The sequence below is a fragment of the Fringilla coelebs genome (genome assembly GCF_963513975.1).
Source record: "Fringilla coelebs genome assembly, chromosome: 1".
In the NCBI taxonomy this organism is placed as follows: Eukaryota; Metazoa; Chordata; class Aves; order Passeriformes; family Fringillidae; genus Fringilla; species Fringilla coelebs.
This window is the reverse complement of record NC_140028.1, coordinates 109,795,813-109,812,539: the sequence shown is the minus strand read 5'-3', so window position 1 is coordinate 109,812,539 and position 16,727 is coordinate 109,795,813. Positions and strand designations below refer to the sequence as shown.

Genomic DNA, 16,727 nt, shown 5'->3' with positions numbered 1-16,727 from the left:
TTCTATTGTATCCCTAAAAAGCTAGGTACAGAGGGGATGTAAGGATCCCTTTAAACCTTATCCAATCAGCCATCAAAAGCACAGTAGTGCTCTGAGGAAAGAATGGAGTGACTCCCTGGGGTGTCTGGGCCAGTAACTCAGCCCCAGATGCACCTCCTTTCTATCCTTTCCACCTTTTTAATGTGTTGTTTGATAAAAGCCTTTTGATGATGTATTAAACATTTGGACTTCCAGGAATAAAACCACAAACAACAAAGAGAAGCATTAAGAGTGTCCTGACCTTCCAAAGAGCAGTCACAGTTTGTTGGAACAGGAAGGAATGTAGGAAGAGCCTCCAGGAAAGCACAATTTTTAAAAGTTTTTTTTTTAAACTGTCAAGTCAAAATGAAAGTGCAACGGACTTCCACACGAGGGTGTGGTGTTTGAAGACAAAACGCAATGTGTCAGAGCAATTCCGATCACTCTGCTGAGGCACATCTCAACTGCAGTACCTGCGAATCATCTGCTGACAAAAGGTTGGTTCTGTTTTAATCCTTACTGCTCTGTATATTGCATGATATCTTCTTTGCATATATTTGCTCTTAGTTAAGTTGGCTTTACAGAGATGTATCATTTCACTAAGGCATGTCTCCTTTCCAATATCAAAATTAGATTTGCTCAGTAGCAGGACAGAATACTGCTTAATTTATCAGAGGAAAAACATCTGTCTGTTTAAACTAGGGACATTAACTTAATTCACCACCATTCATACAATCCTACATGAAGTTTAAATACACTGAAACACTGAATTTCTATCTGGCTGGAAGGCTGAAACAATTCTGCAAGAAAACATGCAGTTGCAGATTTAATATATTTATTAGTATACCTTCTAGAAAACTATTTATTAGTATACCTCCTTGAAAAACCAGCAGCTTTTGAGCTGTTTGGGTACTTGTGGGTAGTTTGTATGTGATAAAATTCCTTTCTGTCATAACATTCTGAGAAGCTGCAGCTGGAAGATGCGGTGTACCCACAGCAATCTGCTCCTGTAAGAAATTGCACGTGGGCATGGCTTGCTGTGTGGGATGGAGACTAAACTAAGCTTTTCCACCACTCCTCAGTGCCCAACCCACGGGGCTGCCTGGCTGTCTGCAGTGGGCACATGCATGTGTCCCTAAAAGACAGCAGTACCAGGAGAGACAAGTGTGAACAGGTATGGGAGCCAAAACAAAACTGTGCTTTTAGGGAGAAACGTCAACTGTTGCATTTTAGGTAACTTTGTTAGATTACCATGAACTCAGGGCAGGCAAAAGCTTATCAGGCAGCCGAGCACAGAGTCACAGCCAAACTGCTTTGTCATACACAGACTTTTAAATTTTGCCCTGAAATGTTTACTGGTTTGCTTTCAAGTAAATTTGCTAGTGATACAATTTGATTAAGTGTTCCTTGATGGCTTCTGTATTAAGTGTTTTAAGACCACAATCAAACCTTTTCATTTAACTTCTAATTTTCCTCAAATCTCAGCTAAGTGGATTAAACTCTTCTTGCTGCAGTTTCTCTTCTACTAAAAAAATTAATAAAAAAAGGTTCTTTTGCTGCTGATAACTAAATCTTTCCTCAAAGTACTATAAAGCTGCAAAAGCTTACTGCTGCTGGAAAATCCTGCTAACACTGCTTCTTAGGCATGGAACAGACATCCCTTTGCCAAAGTATTAAGTAGAGTGACTGTACTTTTCCATTCTGCACATCTCATTAAGGCAACAATGAAGAAATTGCGAGACTTAAAAAAGAAGTTATCATTTTTTAAAGTTTGATGGGGAGTGTTTTGAAGTGTTAACAGAATAATACAACAAAGCCATTAAAGATGGAGCCAAACCAGATACTTAAACTAATACACTAAAAAAATTTGGCTAGGAGAATCACTGAAAAAAATCAAGCAAAAATAAAAATTATTAATTTCTCTCTAATTAATTGGTCTGCATCCCTTATTATGAGATCAATCAGTAACTTATTTTTTCCTAGTAGACTGATAAATTAAAAAAAACTTTAGGAGTTTAAACATTCATTTAAACTTCATTTAAACAATTGTCTAAGAAACAGAAATGGTATTTGCATCTTTCTTTCAGGCTTGAAAAAGCCAAATTGTAGCTCTGGGGCAGAATATCAGATAACAGTCTGCTTTCAGCAACATTGACTTCAAATTCTAAACACTGCTATGATGACAAAAGGGGGACATGTTTTTCATTCTCAGCTGATTTTTGCTACTGCTGCAAAGAAACCCTAGTCCCATTTATTCCAGGGAAACAGGGTACTGCAGGACTGTATTTTACAACAGACAGAATTTCAGCACATTAGTCAATGAACACAGTTACCGGAAAAGAAGAAAATAATGCAGGACGCAAACTTGCTTATGACACAATCTGAAGATACAAATGCTTAAACTTCAACCCTAAGCTGGCAGTGAGAAGCCAGCCTCAGTGTTTACAGAGTAAATCTGTCATGAGACTGTACTTGAAAAACCAACAGAGTTTCTGAGCTGTTTGGGTACTTGTGGGTAGTTTGTATGTGATAAAATTCCTTTCTGTCATAACATCCTGAGAAGCTCCAGCTGTAACACGCAGTGTACCCACAGCAATCTGCTTCTGTAAGAAATTCCACATGGGCATGGCTTGCTGTGTGGAATAGAGACTACATTAAGCCTGTTCAGCTGCTGTTCAGCAACAGACCCCCTGCTGTGCTTTTTGTAATGGGCATGCACAGTGCACCTGAAAAACAAACAAAAACACTCTCCCTGTACCATACTCATATCCTAAATTTGTCAGAATTTATGACAGCAGACAGCTGCTTACCTCAGCTCTAATCTGCTCATATTCCTTATACACCTGACTGTAACAGCATTTACAGCCTTCAGCTGGTATTCCTTTGCTTTGCAGAGGCTAGAGAGGGGAAGGTGTAATTCCAAGCCCATAAAGGCAGAGACAGAGTTGTGTGCAATGGAATATTGTCAAACATAACACGGTCGGAGCAGGTAAAGCAATGATGGCTCCTTGGCTCAAATGCAGAAATCAGTAAGGGGCACTGCAGGCATTTTATAATCTCAAATGCTAAGGGTAAGGAAAGCATTTCAATTGAACCCATTTTACAAGTATTGCCCACACTGACATTCTCAGTTACCCTATTTCACGTGAGAACTTGAGATGGTCTGCTCTGCCTCTGTTACTGTCTAGCTCCAGTTTGATTATTCACATAAATTGGAGATGTATATGCAGCCCTGTAGAAGGGTTTTAGGTTTCAACAGAAATTTTAGAACTTAAACCCAGTATTATTTCTTTGGTGTTCCCTTCTCCCCACTTTTTTGTGTCTTGTAGCTTTGCCACGGTCTGAGATATGAATAACTCAACAGATTACTGGATTGAGGATGAGGAGGATGATCTCAACCCTCTCATAGATTACAATACCTATGAGCTTCTCTGTGAAAAGAATGATGTGAGAAATTTCAGAAAATTATTCCTCCCAGCATTCTATGCACTGGCTTTCACAGTTGGAGTGGCTGGAAACTCATTAGTGGTTGCAATTTATGCCTACTGCAAGAAACCCAAGACCAAGACAGACGTGTACATCATGCACCTCGCCATCGCTGATCTGCTCCTGCTCTTCACCCTCCCCTTCTGGGCTGCAAATGCAGTGCAGGGATGGGAACTTGGAAACCCAATGTGCAAGCTCACTTCTTCTCTGTACACCATGAATTTCAGCTCCAGCATGCTGTTCCTGGCCTGTATCAGTGTGGATAGGTACAGGGCCACTTCTGAATCCCAGGGCCACAGAAGAGTGGGCAAGCACTGCAGTGTTACCTGCCTCTGTGTCTGGCTGGCTGCCACTTTCCTCAGTATCCCAGAGCTGATATTTAATCAAGTCAAGAAACACAATGAGAGGAACGAATGCCTTCCCATATTTCCAATGAATATGGAAACACTCTTAAAATCAACCATTCAGATCCTGGAAATTATCCTGGAATTTCTGCTTCCTTTCCTAGTAATGCTGATCTGCTATTCTGCTACTGCTCGGGCAATCTTTAGGTCTGCAAATGTTAAGAAGTCCAGGCCTTTCAAGGTTCTGTTGGCAGTAGTGGCTACTTTCATTGTCACCCAGCTACCCTACAACATTGTGAAGCTGTGGCGAGCCATAGACATCATCTACATGTTGGTTACGGACTGCCAGGCCAGCAAAACCATGGATGTGGCACTCCAGGTCACCAAGAGCATCGCTCTGTTCCACGCTTGCCTCAACCCTCTCCTCTATGCCTTCCTGGGCGCCTCTTTCAAAATGCACGTCATGAAAATCGCAAAAAGGTATGGGTACTGGAGAAGACAGCAGCAGAATGGAAGATCTGAAGAAATTTCTATGAATTATGAGGACTCTACTGAAGAAACAATCAGTTTCACTATATAGGCTCTCTATTCTTCCATCATCTTACATAACCAAGGGAATTGTTTACTAACTCCAGGGGGTATTGCTTCTACAGCTGTTTCTCTGCAAGTCAGCTTTCAGATGAATTTCTGAACCTGCCAAGACACCACAAAGCACTTCAAAGTGGAACGCGTTTGTTGGAATCAAGCAAGAACTGAATACTGAAACCCCTAGAAACAACCAGAGATATTTACTAAAAAACAACATCAAAGAACTCAAACAAAAAAAAAAAGCACCACAACAAAACCCAAACACCTAAAAACACCCCCAAGATTTAAATTTTCAGGTGTCACTGTACTAGGCAATTAAGCAACTATGTAAGAACAACCTGTATACATCTAAGCATGTGATTAAAACAGAGAAAGAAAACATTACCAGTCAAACAACAGGAACCTTTGTACCAGAAGTTAATAATCTTGTGTTTCTCCAAGTATTTTGTCAAACTTTAGAACATCTGCCTAAGAGTTTAGCTCTACTTCTCAAGTCAACTATCATTCCATACATAACCTTGCAGATTGAAATGAAGTATAAGCTTACAGCTGAGAATTGAGAGGGAGAAAGAGGTGAGGAAAGCCATTTTCTATGTGTTTCTATAAAGGTATAGCAGCAACAATATCCTCCACAAAAACACCCCAGCAACTCCTTTTCTATAACTACAGAAACAATGAACTTTCATCTCTTCTTTTCTGCTCACCCTAAACTTCAACAAGACCAGTGTTTGAAGGGTGGCTGGCATACTCTAGATTTTTATGAATGCAATAAGTTCAGGTAATCTTCAGATACAAGTCCAGATTTTTTATATAGAATTGTTAAAATTAATCAAGCACTGCAATAACTGCATCTGCTAAAATATATGAAAATATAATAAAATCAAAGAATAGAAAAAGTGCACTGGCTTTTGTTTTTTCTTATCTTTATTTTTGTTTTTAGTAGGTACTGACATCTCTCATCATAGGCATTTACCAACCAGCAAATTGGAGAAGCCTTGCTTGACAAAAGAGAGAGATTCCCATTCCATATGGAGCTCATGGAGTTACAGTTTTTATACAGAGAGGTACCAAGACTGCCACAGTGTTGGCAGGGATTCCAGGAAAACAGCAGTTTTCCATGAGTCACTGGAAGCATTTCAAATGTACTGGCATGCTAGCTTAGCTTTCAAAATGAAGAAGTGGTGTTACAGCATTCTATCCTTGTCTTCAAACATCCTGTGGGCTCTGACAAATGTCTCATCTACAGATTAGGAAAGCCAACAAGAATCTCTCCTTTTTAGATACTGTTCCTAGTCACACAATTATGAACTGGAACAAAAAGCTCTAAAATGACAGACAAGAAACAACAGTAGCATAAACAAGACATGAGCCTCTTCTCCCTGTTTGGATGACAAAAGCTTACAGAATGTCTGCCCAGAATGTTTTGAGAAATACTAGGGTGTGAATAGATAAGTCAGAAGTGCCTGACCAGTTTTCTACATGTACACCATAAATCTGACTCATTTAAGCCATACTGGATTTACTGTACACATGCAGAGCATAATGAGAAACCCCACTTCTTCCATGAAGTAACTGACTCCTTGCACGTGTGATTTATGACTTGTCTTCACAAATACAGTGACATTCTGACCAGACTGCTAGGTTTCTGGAATTCCTACACATCCAAGGTTTTAATGTCACAGAAGTTAAAAAACCCAACAACAAACAAACAAACTAACCAAAACACACCAAAAAACACCCAAAGAAACCCCTTCCTAGCCAGGCAGAAAGAGAGACTAATACAGAGCCAAATGAACATGTTTCTCAAACTTCTTGGAATTGCAGTGCCTTTTTTGCACCTGTCCTTATTCAAATCTAACTGTCCTAATTGTATTTATTAGAAATAAGACAAACCAAATCATGCTGTCTTACATTTACTCTCCTTTTTATAATTCACATAACTAATTTTATGAATATTATTTCGTGTGTGTGACCCCCTAAAACATTCTAATGACTTCCTCAGGGACTGCAATGCATAGCTGGGAGACACTGACCCAGAGCAAAGGCTAAAAAGCCAGCAGTTAAGCAACACTCTTAGGTCAGGAGACAAGATTCCATGCTTCTTTTTGCCGCCAGTTTTACAGGAGTAGAACAGAGAGAGAGATCTATCTTCTGGTGACTCCAAGTATTGCACAAACATGTATCAGCAGCTAGCTGTCATAATCATGTACATAAATGAAGCATTTAAGTTTAACAACTCAGTTTATTTACTTGGATTCCAAACTCCCAGGATGATGACTTTCAAGTTGCTGTCACACATTTTGGCAACAAAAGTAACAGTACTACAATATCAGGGACAGTTGCCACTTACAGTACAATGCATTGATTTTACTGGGAATAATAACAAAGAAATCTCCTTTGGTAGTCTGTCCAACAGCCTCACAGGCTACTTTAAAAGCAGCCACATTTTACTGTAGCTACATGGTACTCTCAAGCCTCTCACACAAGCTGCCAAAGACAGCTTCATGAAAACAAAGCCAAAAATGTGTAATTTGACTGATAGCAGGGGGTAATGTTTAAAGAAAATAGCAGCATTCACTCTGTGAAAAAAATTTAGAGGTTCCAAAAAGGGCCCAAATCCCCAAACTGGATTCGAATCCTGGACTTTGGTTCATAGAACAAAAGCTCAATTCAGCTCCTTCTGCTGCTTTGCATTCTATTGCCTTTACTCAAGAGGAGACAAATCTTCATCGCAGAAATGGAGCACAATAACTTTTGTTTTAACAGTTCTTGGAAAAAATTCTACCTTAGCCATTCCTATTTAGGTTTCCACACTTACCACTGCTCCACCACTTCTTGCCGTTGATCACATAGCTGTTCCCATCTCGCTCAATGGTGCATTGCATATTGGTGGCATCACTTGAAGCCACATCAGGTTCTGTGTCAAAGGAAGAAAACAAACCACCGGATTAAATATAAAGGTAGTAAAACCTTCACAAGTATAGGGCTCTGGATACACTATTAAAAGTTTTGCTCCCAGTAGAAAAACTCTTTGAAGACCTTCGCTGCTGGTGGTCAAAAGAATTCCTGTTTTCCAACAATTTGTTATTCACATTATTAAATGTACTTGTTCTTGGACCACCCTTTGCAATCAGCCTTCTTCCTTTCTTTCTCTTTTTAAATCCTTTATCCTTCCATTGTCCTTCCAGGTAACAGTCATATTTCTCCTCAGCCTGTTTTCTCCTCCTGGGTTCTTCCGAAGCAAAAATAGAGATTGAAAATAATTTTGTGGTTGCATATGAAATACACTACATGGAGTTGTCACCAAAATGTCATCCATGATTTTCTGGAACAGGAAAGATTCCTTCTCTCTCCTTTCACTGTTATATCTTTTTATAGGCCATCTACTTTAAAACTAAAATATCTATCTATCTCCTCTTGGGAAACACAGTGAAACAGAATTTGGAAAGTAAGTGTATACAAGGCTGAGTTGTCTTGATTCCATCTGACACAGGAGGATCAAGATTTTGACATCACGTGCTCCAAAAGCTACCTTCCAGAGATGCTGAATGCCACAAGCTTTCAGGAGCAAAACCAAATACAGTGCTGAGCTATTGACATAAAGCAAGTTATTTCTAAGTTGTGTCTTAAAAAAAATCTATGGGACTGCAAAACCAGACAATAATCGGACTTGGACTCAATTGTGCGCGTCTAGAGAACTCCACAGCACACTGCAAGGAAGGGTAAGCTCTACTGTAAACCTGTTTGGTACTATAAATTGTATTTTACTAGTACAAAAATGAAGATAAAAATATTCAGAAAGCAAATACTAATTATTGTAACCATGAAAATTGGCAACTAGCAGGAAAGGCAGCAAGGCTGCTCCAGTTTGCATTCACACCTCATAGATGATTTTATATTCAAACACATTCACTGATACTGAATTAGTACAGAAATGTCCACTGTAACACACAACTTGAAGTCTTCTATTTTTCCCTGCATACACCATGTGAAGTTTCAACCAATTGGCTCTAACTTCCTTCTGGAGAAAAACTTACCTGTCATGCAGAAGCAAGAACTAATCTTTCCTTCTAGGAGAGGCTCCAGCCACTCTTTCTTTTGCTCTTCAGTGCCATACATGTGGAGGACCTCCATGTTTCCCGTGTCTGTAAGAAATCAGCAGTCATGATTACTGCTCAAGACACACAGCCTGTAAGGTGTAAGACACCCAACTTTTTAATGCTCCAGTGCCATAGTTTTGGGATTAAACCAGGGTTGCTCACCTGGTGCGTGACAGTTGAAAACCTCAGGAGCAATAATAAGGCATCTCCCTGTCTCCTCAGCTATTAGGGCATAGTCAAGCTGGCTGAGACCACTGACATCTGGGAGGAAAAGGTTCCACAGACCTTCTGCTTTGGCCAATTCCTATCACAAGAACCAACAGAAAAAACATCAGCAATAAGTCCTTAAAAAAAAATTAAATTCTGGCTTGCAACACATTTTCTTAGCTCCTGACTACCCTACTGTCCAATATATCTGATCCTTTTTCAATAGCTATTCTGAAATTGTAGGTTCAGTCTTCGATTTAAAGTTCAGATATACCCCTCTCAGACCTCATTTTGTTTTTCTTCTCTTTCATTTGTTTTCTCACTTTTTCCATACTTCCCTCTTCCTTTCTCTTCACTGTTCCTCACGTTGTTTCTTTCCATGTAAAGTAACTTCTCTGACAGGACACACCAATCACTCTTATCCTCTGTGTCTGTGCTCTTTTACTGCTAGAGTGCTAAAAATATTTGTTATCCCATACCTTCAGTCTCTCCAGCAGTGGTGGTTTCTTCCATTTGTCCTCAGCATTTCTATGTTCAGTATAATATTTTACTATTTCCTTAGAGAAACAAAATAAAAGATGCTGTTTAAATTCAGAACACATGTAACACACGAATAATAACACATCTCTTCCAGATCTATGACCCAAGGAACCAAGTAAAAAATATTCAACATAGGTTCACATTTTATAGTTGGCTGCATTATAAAATTAAATATATATTTGAAAGTTCCACGGCAATCTATTCATTCTGCAAGACTTTAAATATCAGATGACCCCAATCAGTACATCAACTACTATTTGGGATGGTTTAAAGTATGTGATGGAGATAGTACCAGATGACCCCAATCAGTACATCAACTACTATTTGGGATGGTTTAAAGTATGTGATGGAGACAGTATCCTAGGAGGTCAGTATTTTCTGGAGATAAAAGTACCTATTGACAAACAGTACACACAAGAGGCACAAACCCAAAAGTAAAACAACAAATAAAAGCCTGATGTACTGACAGTTGAGATTCAGACAGATAACTCAGCTAATCTTTTCTTAACTGTGAGAAAAAAACCAAAACATTTTCTCTTCCTGTCAAAATAATTCCTTAACAGATAATGTAAGCAGTCATTCCGAGCACCAGTCATTAGTTTTAAGTGAACCTCTAAATTCAGTAGTCTTAGTATTTTCACAAACATGTTTTAGTGAGGCACAGAACTTCAAACCTAGCCCAGACAGAGTTATAAAATGAATAAAAGTAGTGCCCAATTCTGAAAATGACACAATAAAGACAAATGGCCAAGTAGAATTTACAAGTCCTGATTCACAGTCCCTGTTACCAGAAATAACATCCAAGCACAACACAACTCATCTGAAAAACTTGCATGGTTATTTGTGGTTCATTTGTTTTATAAAGTAAATATTTTAATTATTGCAAGACTTTCTTGGACAATCCAAAACTACAATCCCAACTTAGTCACACACATAATTTTTAAGAAACTTTGCATATCAAGAGTTACTGCCCTTGATCCCTTCCTTGTGATAGGTAGATGTATTCATTAAACTTTTAGATTAAGATGTTTTCTGCATTTCTGCATGACTTGGAAAAAAAGATTATTCAGAAAGCCAAAACAACAAATTCTGCATCAAAAGCCATTGGTACTTCCATGAGGCTAAAAGCTGAACCAACTTTCTAAGTGGAAATTCCTAACCTTCCTAGGATATGAAGTAAATGACTTCATCTAATTTTTCCTTCCACTAACTATGGACTTTGTGTATATTTCATTATCTGATTTCAAACCTTCATTGGCTACTCTGACACTGCAATCCCATTTTCTGTCAGAGCCAAAAAGCAAGAAACAGAAAAATTCATCTTTATATGGTTAAAATCAGCAGTTTCTATTTTTAAATAGGTGTCTTTCAGTTCAGTAGAGTTCTAGGTTGTTGTGAGTCTAACAATTATTTTGGCGACTTCCTTTAAAAAGTAACTCTTTCTAAAAAGAGAAGGTTTTACAATTCAAAAGTTTAAAAAATAACTCTTTCATTAATAATGCATGTTGTATTTTAATCCTGAAAAGAAATAATGCAGTCTATAATGATTTCTGATAATATTTTGAAATGTCACAATCATTACTGCATGAAAATCAGGCTGTTTTGGAAAAAAAACCAAACCAGGAAGACATGACTTCTATATGTATTTTTACATTTTTATAAAGTCTAGTCCGAAAATGTTCCTTTATAAACAGGTTAATTGAAAGCTTTTACCTTCTCAGCTGGATAAATGTGCTGCTTCATGAACTGCTTAACCTTCAGCAAAATTTCTTGGCCTTTCCTGCTTTGATGGAAGAACTCTCCAGAAATGCTGTGCTGTGTGCTGCTGAAGGATGACCTAGGGGAGAACATTCAGTGCTGTAACAAGACCAGATTTTCCCTTATAATAACATAAGCTGCCTAAGACAGGCATTGAAATAAATGAAGATGCTGGAAAAGCTTTGCCTTGCCTTTGACCAGTAGTCTAGACCACTCTTACCTTTTTGAGAGCTCTAATCCTTTTTCTGCCAAAGGCTCCACAAACTTTGCAAATTTATGACTGTTCTCTGCAGAAGCATTTCCAATAAGATACCTGGCATATACACCCTAAAACCAAAAAAAGCTGTATATGGTATAATTATACACTTAAAACTGTCTCTTTAACACACTGGTGATTTCTTAAAATATAAAAGTAACACTTAAATTTACATGGTCTTAAAATGAAAAAAACTTACTGGGATATGCTAATATTGGTTTTGGTACATACCTGATATAATGGAGATGCTTGCTGCACTAGTGTTAAAATCATATCCCAGCTCAACAAAATGAAAGGCAAATCACAAAAAGTAGTAGGGGAAAAGTAAAAAAAAAAAAAAAGAAAAGACAAATGTCTGCACATGATATGGCAATGGAGCCCAGCCTGTCCCTCAAGCCAACTGACAAGAGCATAAACAAACAATTATTACCCATGACTAAATGAACTACCCGCAAACACACAAAGGTATGTGGCATTTCAGCAAATATGAGGGATTACCTGGGCTATCCCTGCCATTTTAAAATAGGACAAAGCAAGAAAAAAGTTCAAGTTGGGTAAAGTAGTGGAAATACCCCGGCAGCGGCAGTAAATGGAAACCAGTTCTTCAAAGGAAGGAGTTTCTAAAAAAAAAAAAAAAAAAAACCAAAACAAAAAACAAACAGACTTGTTTAGACTACTCAACATTTTCTATGTTTTTTTTCCCACCTTATTCTTCAAACACTTGAGCAGTTTTTAAACTTTATGAGGTATTTCTTTTACATAGTAAACACCATGGTTTATCATTTCTCATGACATAACTGTGATAGGGAGAGACCAAAGGAAGTAGGAATTGCCAGAATTTCAGATAGCCATAACATTTCCTGCTTCCCTTTGTCTCTACTTCAGTCAGGCAAATAATTTGACCTGGGGGGAAAAAGGCTTTTTAAAAAAAAATAAATTATATCTTTATATTTCTATTTCTTTTTTCTTCCATTATCTCTTAGAGAGGTTCAAAATAAGGTTTTACAGAAGTAGCATGTTGTAGCTTAGATAAAGCTTGATAGAACAAAAGTATTTAAAGCCTTACTATCAGCATGTTTGCTACAACAAAAAAAAATTATGGAAAAGTTCTTTACAAATGCAAAACTATATGCTTGTGAATTTACCATTTAATTCCTACAACATTTCAAATAGAAATCAAGCCTAGGGTTTGTTTCAAGAAAAAGATTAGTTTCATACCTATGGTGTCTTTGAAACCCATGACAGTGCCTTGACCTAAGTTCTTAATAGATGTAGGCCAGAAGTAGAATTGAGTGGCATATGCTAAATCTGCTAAAGGATGACCAGTAGTTGAAAGTTCCCAGTCCAGCACTGCCAAAACACGAGCCTTAAATAAAGATAAAAACGTTGAGTGAGTGCTAGAAGACATGTTCTCTCCATCCACAAATGCACAACCCACTCAATATCCAAGTGCTTTTTTGGTTACTATATGTTTTCAATTAAAAACACACACTGTAGCTGTCAACAACAGGGAGTTCCTTTTGGCATTATCTAAAGATCTGCATAAAATTAACGTTCACATAGGGACAGAAAGCCAGGCATTTTTCCAAAGAAAATCTCATTTAAATCTACATTTTTGAGTAGTGTTCTTTCTGTAAGAAACTTCCAAATTCTTCTAGTATAAAAGATGATTTAATTACAATATCCTAAAGAACAGCAGTACTGACAGTTGTTGTATTTCTTCCCCAGTCCTGTTCCACACTCCTTTAGCACATTAATTCACACAGACTATGCATGAGAAGACCTAATTTATCACAACACTGTCCACAGATTAACACTTCTGTGGGGAACTGAATTTCTCACACAGGAAGTCAATCACTGCTCAGAGTCTCTGCTGCAAGCATCCTTGCAATGGTGTCATCAGCTGGGTAGTCTGAGACTCCCTACAGTGTCATTCTGCTAAATTCCTATAATCCAGCTGTCCTGTCAACCTGAATGACCCCTCCAGCCTACTCATGATCCATGGCTTCTTGAAATACGTGGAAAAGTCTTTCCTACATGGTCAGTCCTGCATATTCAGGAACAGTTTCTACAGATGACTTAAAATTACCTATGTACAACTTGGTAAATCTCTTCAGTTCCTTCAGGAACAGCTGGGAGAGTCCCCAGGACAGTCAAATTCCCTGCTCAGGGAATCAATCAGCACATTTAAGCCTATAAATCATGTCTGTCAATTAATCTAGGTTCAAAATCTCTAGGAATCTCTGGGATCTGTTTCTTTGTCATGAAGCATGAATTGGAGCCATGGTCACAAGTTCCAGGCATGTCCTCTGGTCACAACTCAGCAGGGAGCATGGAAAAAAGTAATGAAAATGAAACTGTGTTGATATAGGTAGCACATATTTATTTCCATAAACTAGAAACAAAAAAAACCCAAAAACAACAACAACAACAAAACAAACCCAAAAAACTCCAAAAAACCCCCCCAAAAACCAAAAAAAATTTTTTTCTGAATTCAGGGTCTCTGTGATCTACACGTGCTCCATAACTAAACAGCTTTGGCAGATTTTCCTTTGCTTCCACTAGTGTCATGTATCATACATTCAGCTCCTGCTCCAAAAGCCCTTGTTGTTAACTGAAGCCATAAAACAGACATCAGTGGGCTTTGGATCAGATGCTTATGTAGCTCAATGAAGTGAGCCTTCAGCTGTGCCGAATCTAACAGGATCTATGCATATAAAATGCTTTGCTCCTGAACTTTGAAGCAGGGACTAAAAGAAATGAATAGAGTATCAAGGACAGGCTGGATGGGGTTCTGAGACACCTGGTCTAGTAAAAGGTGTCCCTGCCCATGGCCAAGGGATTGGAAATAGAGGATCTTTAAGGTCTCTTCCACTCCAAACCATTCTATGATTCTATGATTCCACTGATTTTATCTAGCTCCTGCAATGAAAGCCAGGACTGTATTAGGTACCTAAACACCTTACACAGAGTTTAGAGAAGTTCAGTGTTCTACTGTTTCTTTCAAAGGTGTTTCATGCTCTAAAATAATCCACATATAAGTGTCCTATTACATGACAGGAGTGCAAACAAACGGAGGGTCAAAATATATTTCAAATACCTCTGTTGGGTGGAAGATGATGTTATCTATTCTGAAGTCCCCATGAATCAGGGTTTCTTCATTGTCATCAGGTGGCAAGTTGTTTGCTAACCACTCAGCCAGCTTGTTCATGGCAGGAATATCTGTATGAGCAGCCGCATCATACTGTTTTTTCCAAGTTGATACCTTAAAAATACAAACACCCCAACAGATTGTTCAGTAGATTCACAAGTTTTTCAAGACTACAAAATTTTGAAGCACATGCCTCTGGGCTTTGGCTATCACCATGTTTCTTGAAAATTCAGTAAAACCCAGTAGCTCTGCATTTGCAAATGTGAACTGAGATATCAACAGATGAAATGAAGACTACATCTACTTCAATCCTATTTACATAGCCCAATTCTAGTGTAATTCCAAAAGCAAATCTGTTATCTTATCCCTAAGTACAGCATTACAGAATCAATCTGAAGCCACGACTAAGTGAAGTTGTAATAGCTGAAGTACAATCATTAATAATTAACAATTTAGCTTGCAAAGGAAATAAACATTCAAAGACCAGACAAAACAAGAGAATGTGGAGCTATACCTGTCTTTTGCAGTATCCTGATCCTTTACCAAATCCTTGGAGACCCAATGACTGCAAATCAAAGGAGTGCAACAGGGCCAGAGTTTCTATCATTGCAAGATAGAGAGCAGAACGCTCTGCTGGGCCCACCTCAGGCAGAGAGACGTCTCGGAAAATGCGACCCTAGAAATACCGTAAATCAGGTATTTGGTGGGACGTACACATCAGATGAAAAGAAGTAAAGCTATGCATTCCACAACCAAAACCAAGTGTAGTGAACCAACACTCCCCATGCAATCAAAAATTCCTCCTTCATTAATTTTATTCCTCACCCAGGGCCAATGAAGGGATTCATGGCAAACTCAGGTCATTAGTACATAGTGTATCTGTAGATGAAATTCTGGATTAGAGCACTCAATCCAGGTATCCTCAAACTCGAAAGTACCAGGAAAACAATGTTACTGTATTGTCTCCAAAAACTAAGTTGCAGAAAAAACCAATGAAGACCCCAAGGGGAAAGGAGAGGCAGGCAGGGTAATGGGTGGGTTATAGGTACAAAGACTCAAACAATCCAAAGAAATTCACTCATTTTTTAAACTGCTGAAGAGCAGTTGAATACATTTAGAAGATGGGTTTGTTGTTCTATTTTTACAATTGCTAAAAACAGAGTACTGCTGACCATCATAGAATGGACAGGCCATACATTTATATACTTAGAAATGCGCCAAGGTTTCTTTTTAAGGTATCACTTTGTTCTAATCAAAACCAGTAAAATCCTCCATCTTTGACGTAAGAAATCTATTTCAATTTTTTAACAATGCTTACATTCTATTACCCTTGATTTACAGTTTTTGTAAGAAGGTTAACCTAATCTTCAGAAACTGGCCCACAAACTTAACATTTCTAATTTCCCAGTGAACCTGACAACAGAACAGGATGCAATGAAAATGAAAAGGCCTGAATTCAACCCCTCTTCCCAGAGGACAAAAAAAAGAAAAAGACACAATACAGCAGACTTACGCTCAAAATCACCAAAATCTAACAAAAAGCGTATCAATTCAGATACAGCACCCCCAGAGTGGTGAACCACAGAGATATGCTGCGTTCTTTCTGAAACTAGTGTTTTAACTGGAATCCTGCTTTGTTTTCAACAATTTTGATTGTATGTCAGCTCCTATCTTCAATACTAAAAAGCCTCCAGGATGTCCAAAGATTCAATTTACAGAGTGATTTTTTTCCCTCTAACTTGTGTATGCTTTCCACAGGAGCAATATTGCCTCATTTCAAGATATCTTTCCAAGAGCTAAAACAAGAACAAGAGGTTAAATACTGAGCTAAAAAATTCAACAAAGTGTGAAATAAGCCCTGGAGAAGCTGAAATCTGTGAGAATCACTGACAGCTAACATTTCTTCAAAACATCAGAAGATTATTTATTCACATATCACAAAACTGTGCCGAGAAAGCCACTAACAGAAAGGTTTTAGACAATTTAAAAGCAGCTTGTAGTAGGGAGAAGGAAAGAATCTCTCACACAGGGGCACCAACCTGCACGTGCTGCATTACATAAAATTCTGTTCCAATGATAGAAACGTCACTGCAATACAAAAGGGGCTCAGGCACTGGAAACCCAGCTGAAAATAAGGCTTTCTGCACATGGTATTCTCTATCAACCTGAGGAAGACACAGAAATTTAGGTTCAATTAAAACCTCCCAGAGATAAATGAGCACAGTGAATCCTCTTGAATGTTTAATTATATGTAGAGCACAGAACATGGGAAATAATGC

General features: G+C 38.2%; 2 protein-coding genes across 2 annotated transcripts in view; one reads left to right on the top strand and one right to left on the bottom strand.

The window, feature by feature from the left end:
• The window catches only part of ACAD11 (acyl-CoA dehydrogenase family member 11), a 29,057-nt gene that overhangs the window by 10,029 nt on the left and 2,301 nt on the right, over positions 1-16,727 (bottom strand). The window contains exons 3-13 of the mRNA XM_084212837.1: positions 16,488-16,613; positions 14,963-15,124; positions 14,398-14,562; positions 12,516-12,663; positions 11,796-11,917; positions 11,262-11,368; positions 10,997-11,120; positions 9,223-9,300; positions 8,699-8,840; positions 8,474-8,581; positions 7,255-7,353 (exon numbers count right to left, since the gene is read on the bottom strand). Of these exons, the coding sequence (XP_084068963.1) occupies positions 7,255-7,353; positions 8,474-8,581; positions 8,699-8,840; positions 9,223-9,300; positions 10,997-11,120; positions 11,262-11,368; positions 11,796-11,917; positions 12,516-12,663; positions 14,398-14,562; positions 14,963-15,124; positions 16,488-16,613 (1,381 nt within the window). The remainder of the gene's footprint in view (positions 1-7,254; positions 7,354-8,473; positions 8,582-8,698; positions 8,841-9,222; positions 9,301-10,996; positions 11,121-11,261; positions 11,369-11,795; positions 11,918-12,515; positions 12,664-14,397; positions 14,563-14,962; positions 15,125-16,487; positions 16,614-16,727) is intronic.
• On the top strand, positions 431-5,174 carry ACKR4 (atypical chemokine receptor 4). The gene is made up of 2 exons (XM_084212847.1): positions 431-515; positions 3,348-5,174. The coding sequence occupies exon 2, from the start codon at positions 3,367-3,369 to the stop codon at positions 4,426-4,428; it is 1,062 nt and encodes a 353-aa protein (XP_084068973.1). The 5' UTR covers positions 431-515; positions 3,348-3,366; the 3' UTR covers positions 4,429-5,174.

Excerpts from the sequence above, each read along its gene's own strand:
- ACKR4 (XM_084212847.1), top strand. The coding sequence starts at position 3,367 with ATGAATAACTCAACAGATTACTGGATTGAGGATGAGGAGGATGATCTC.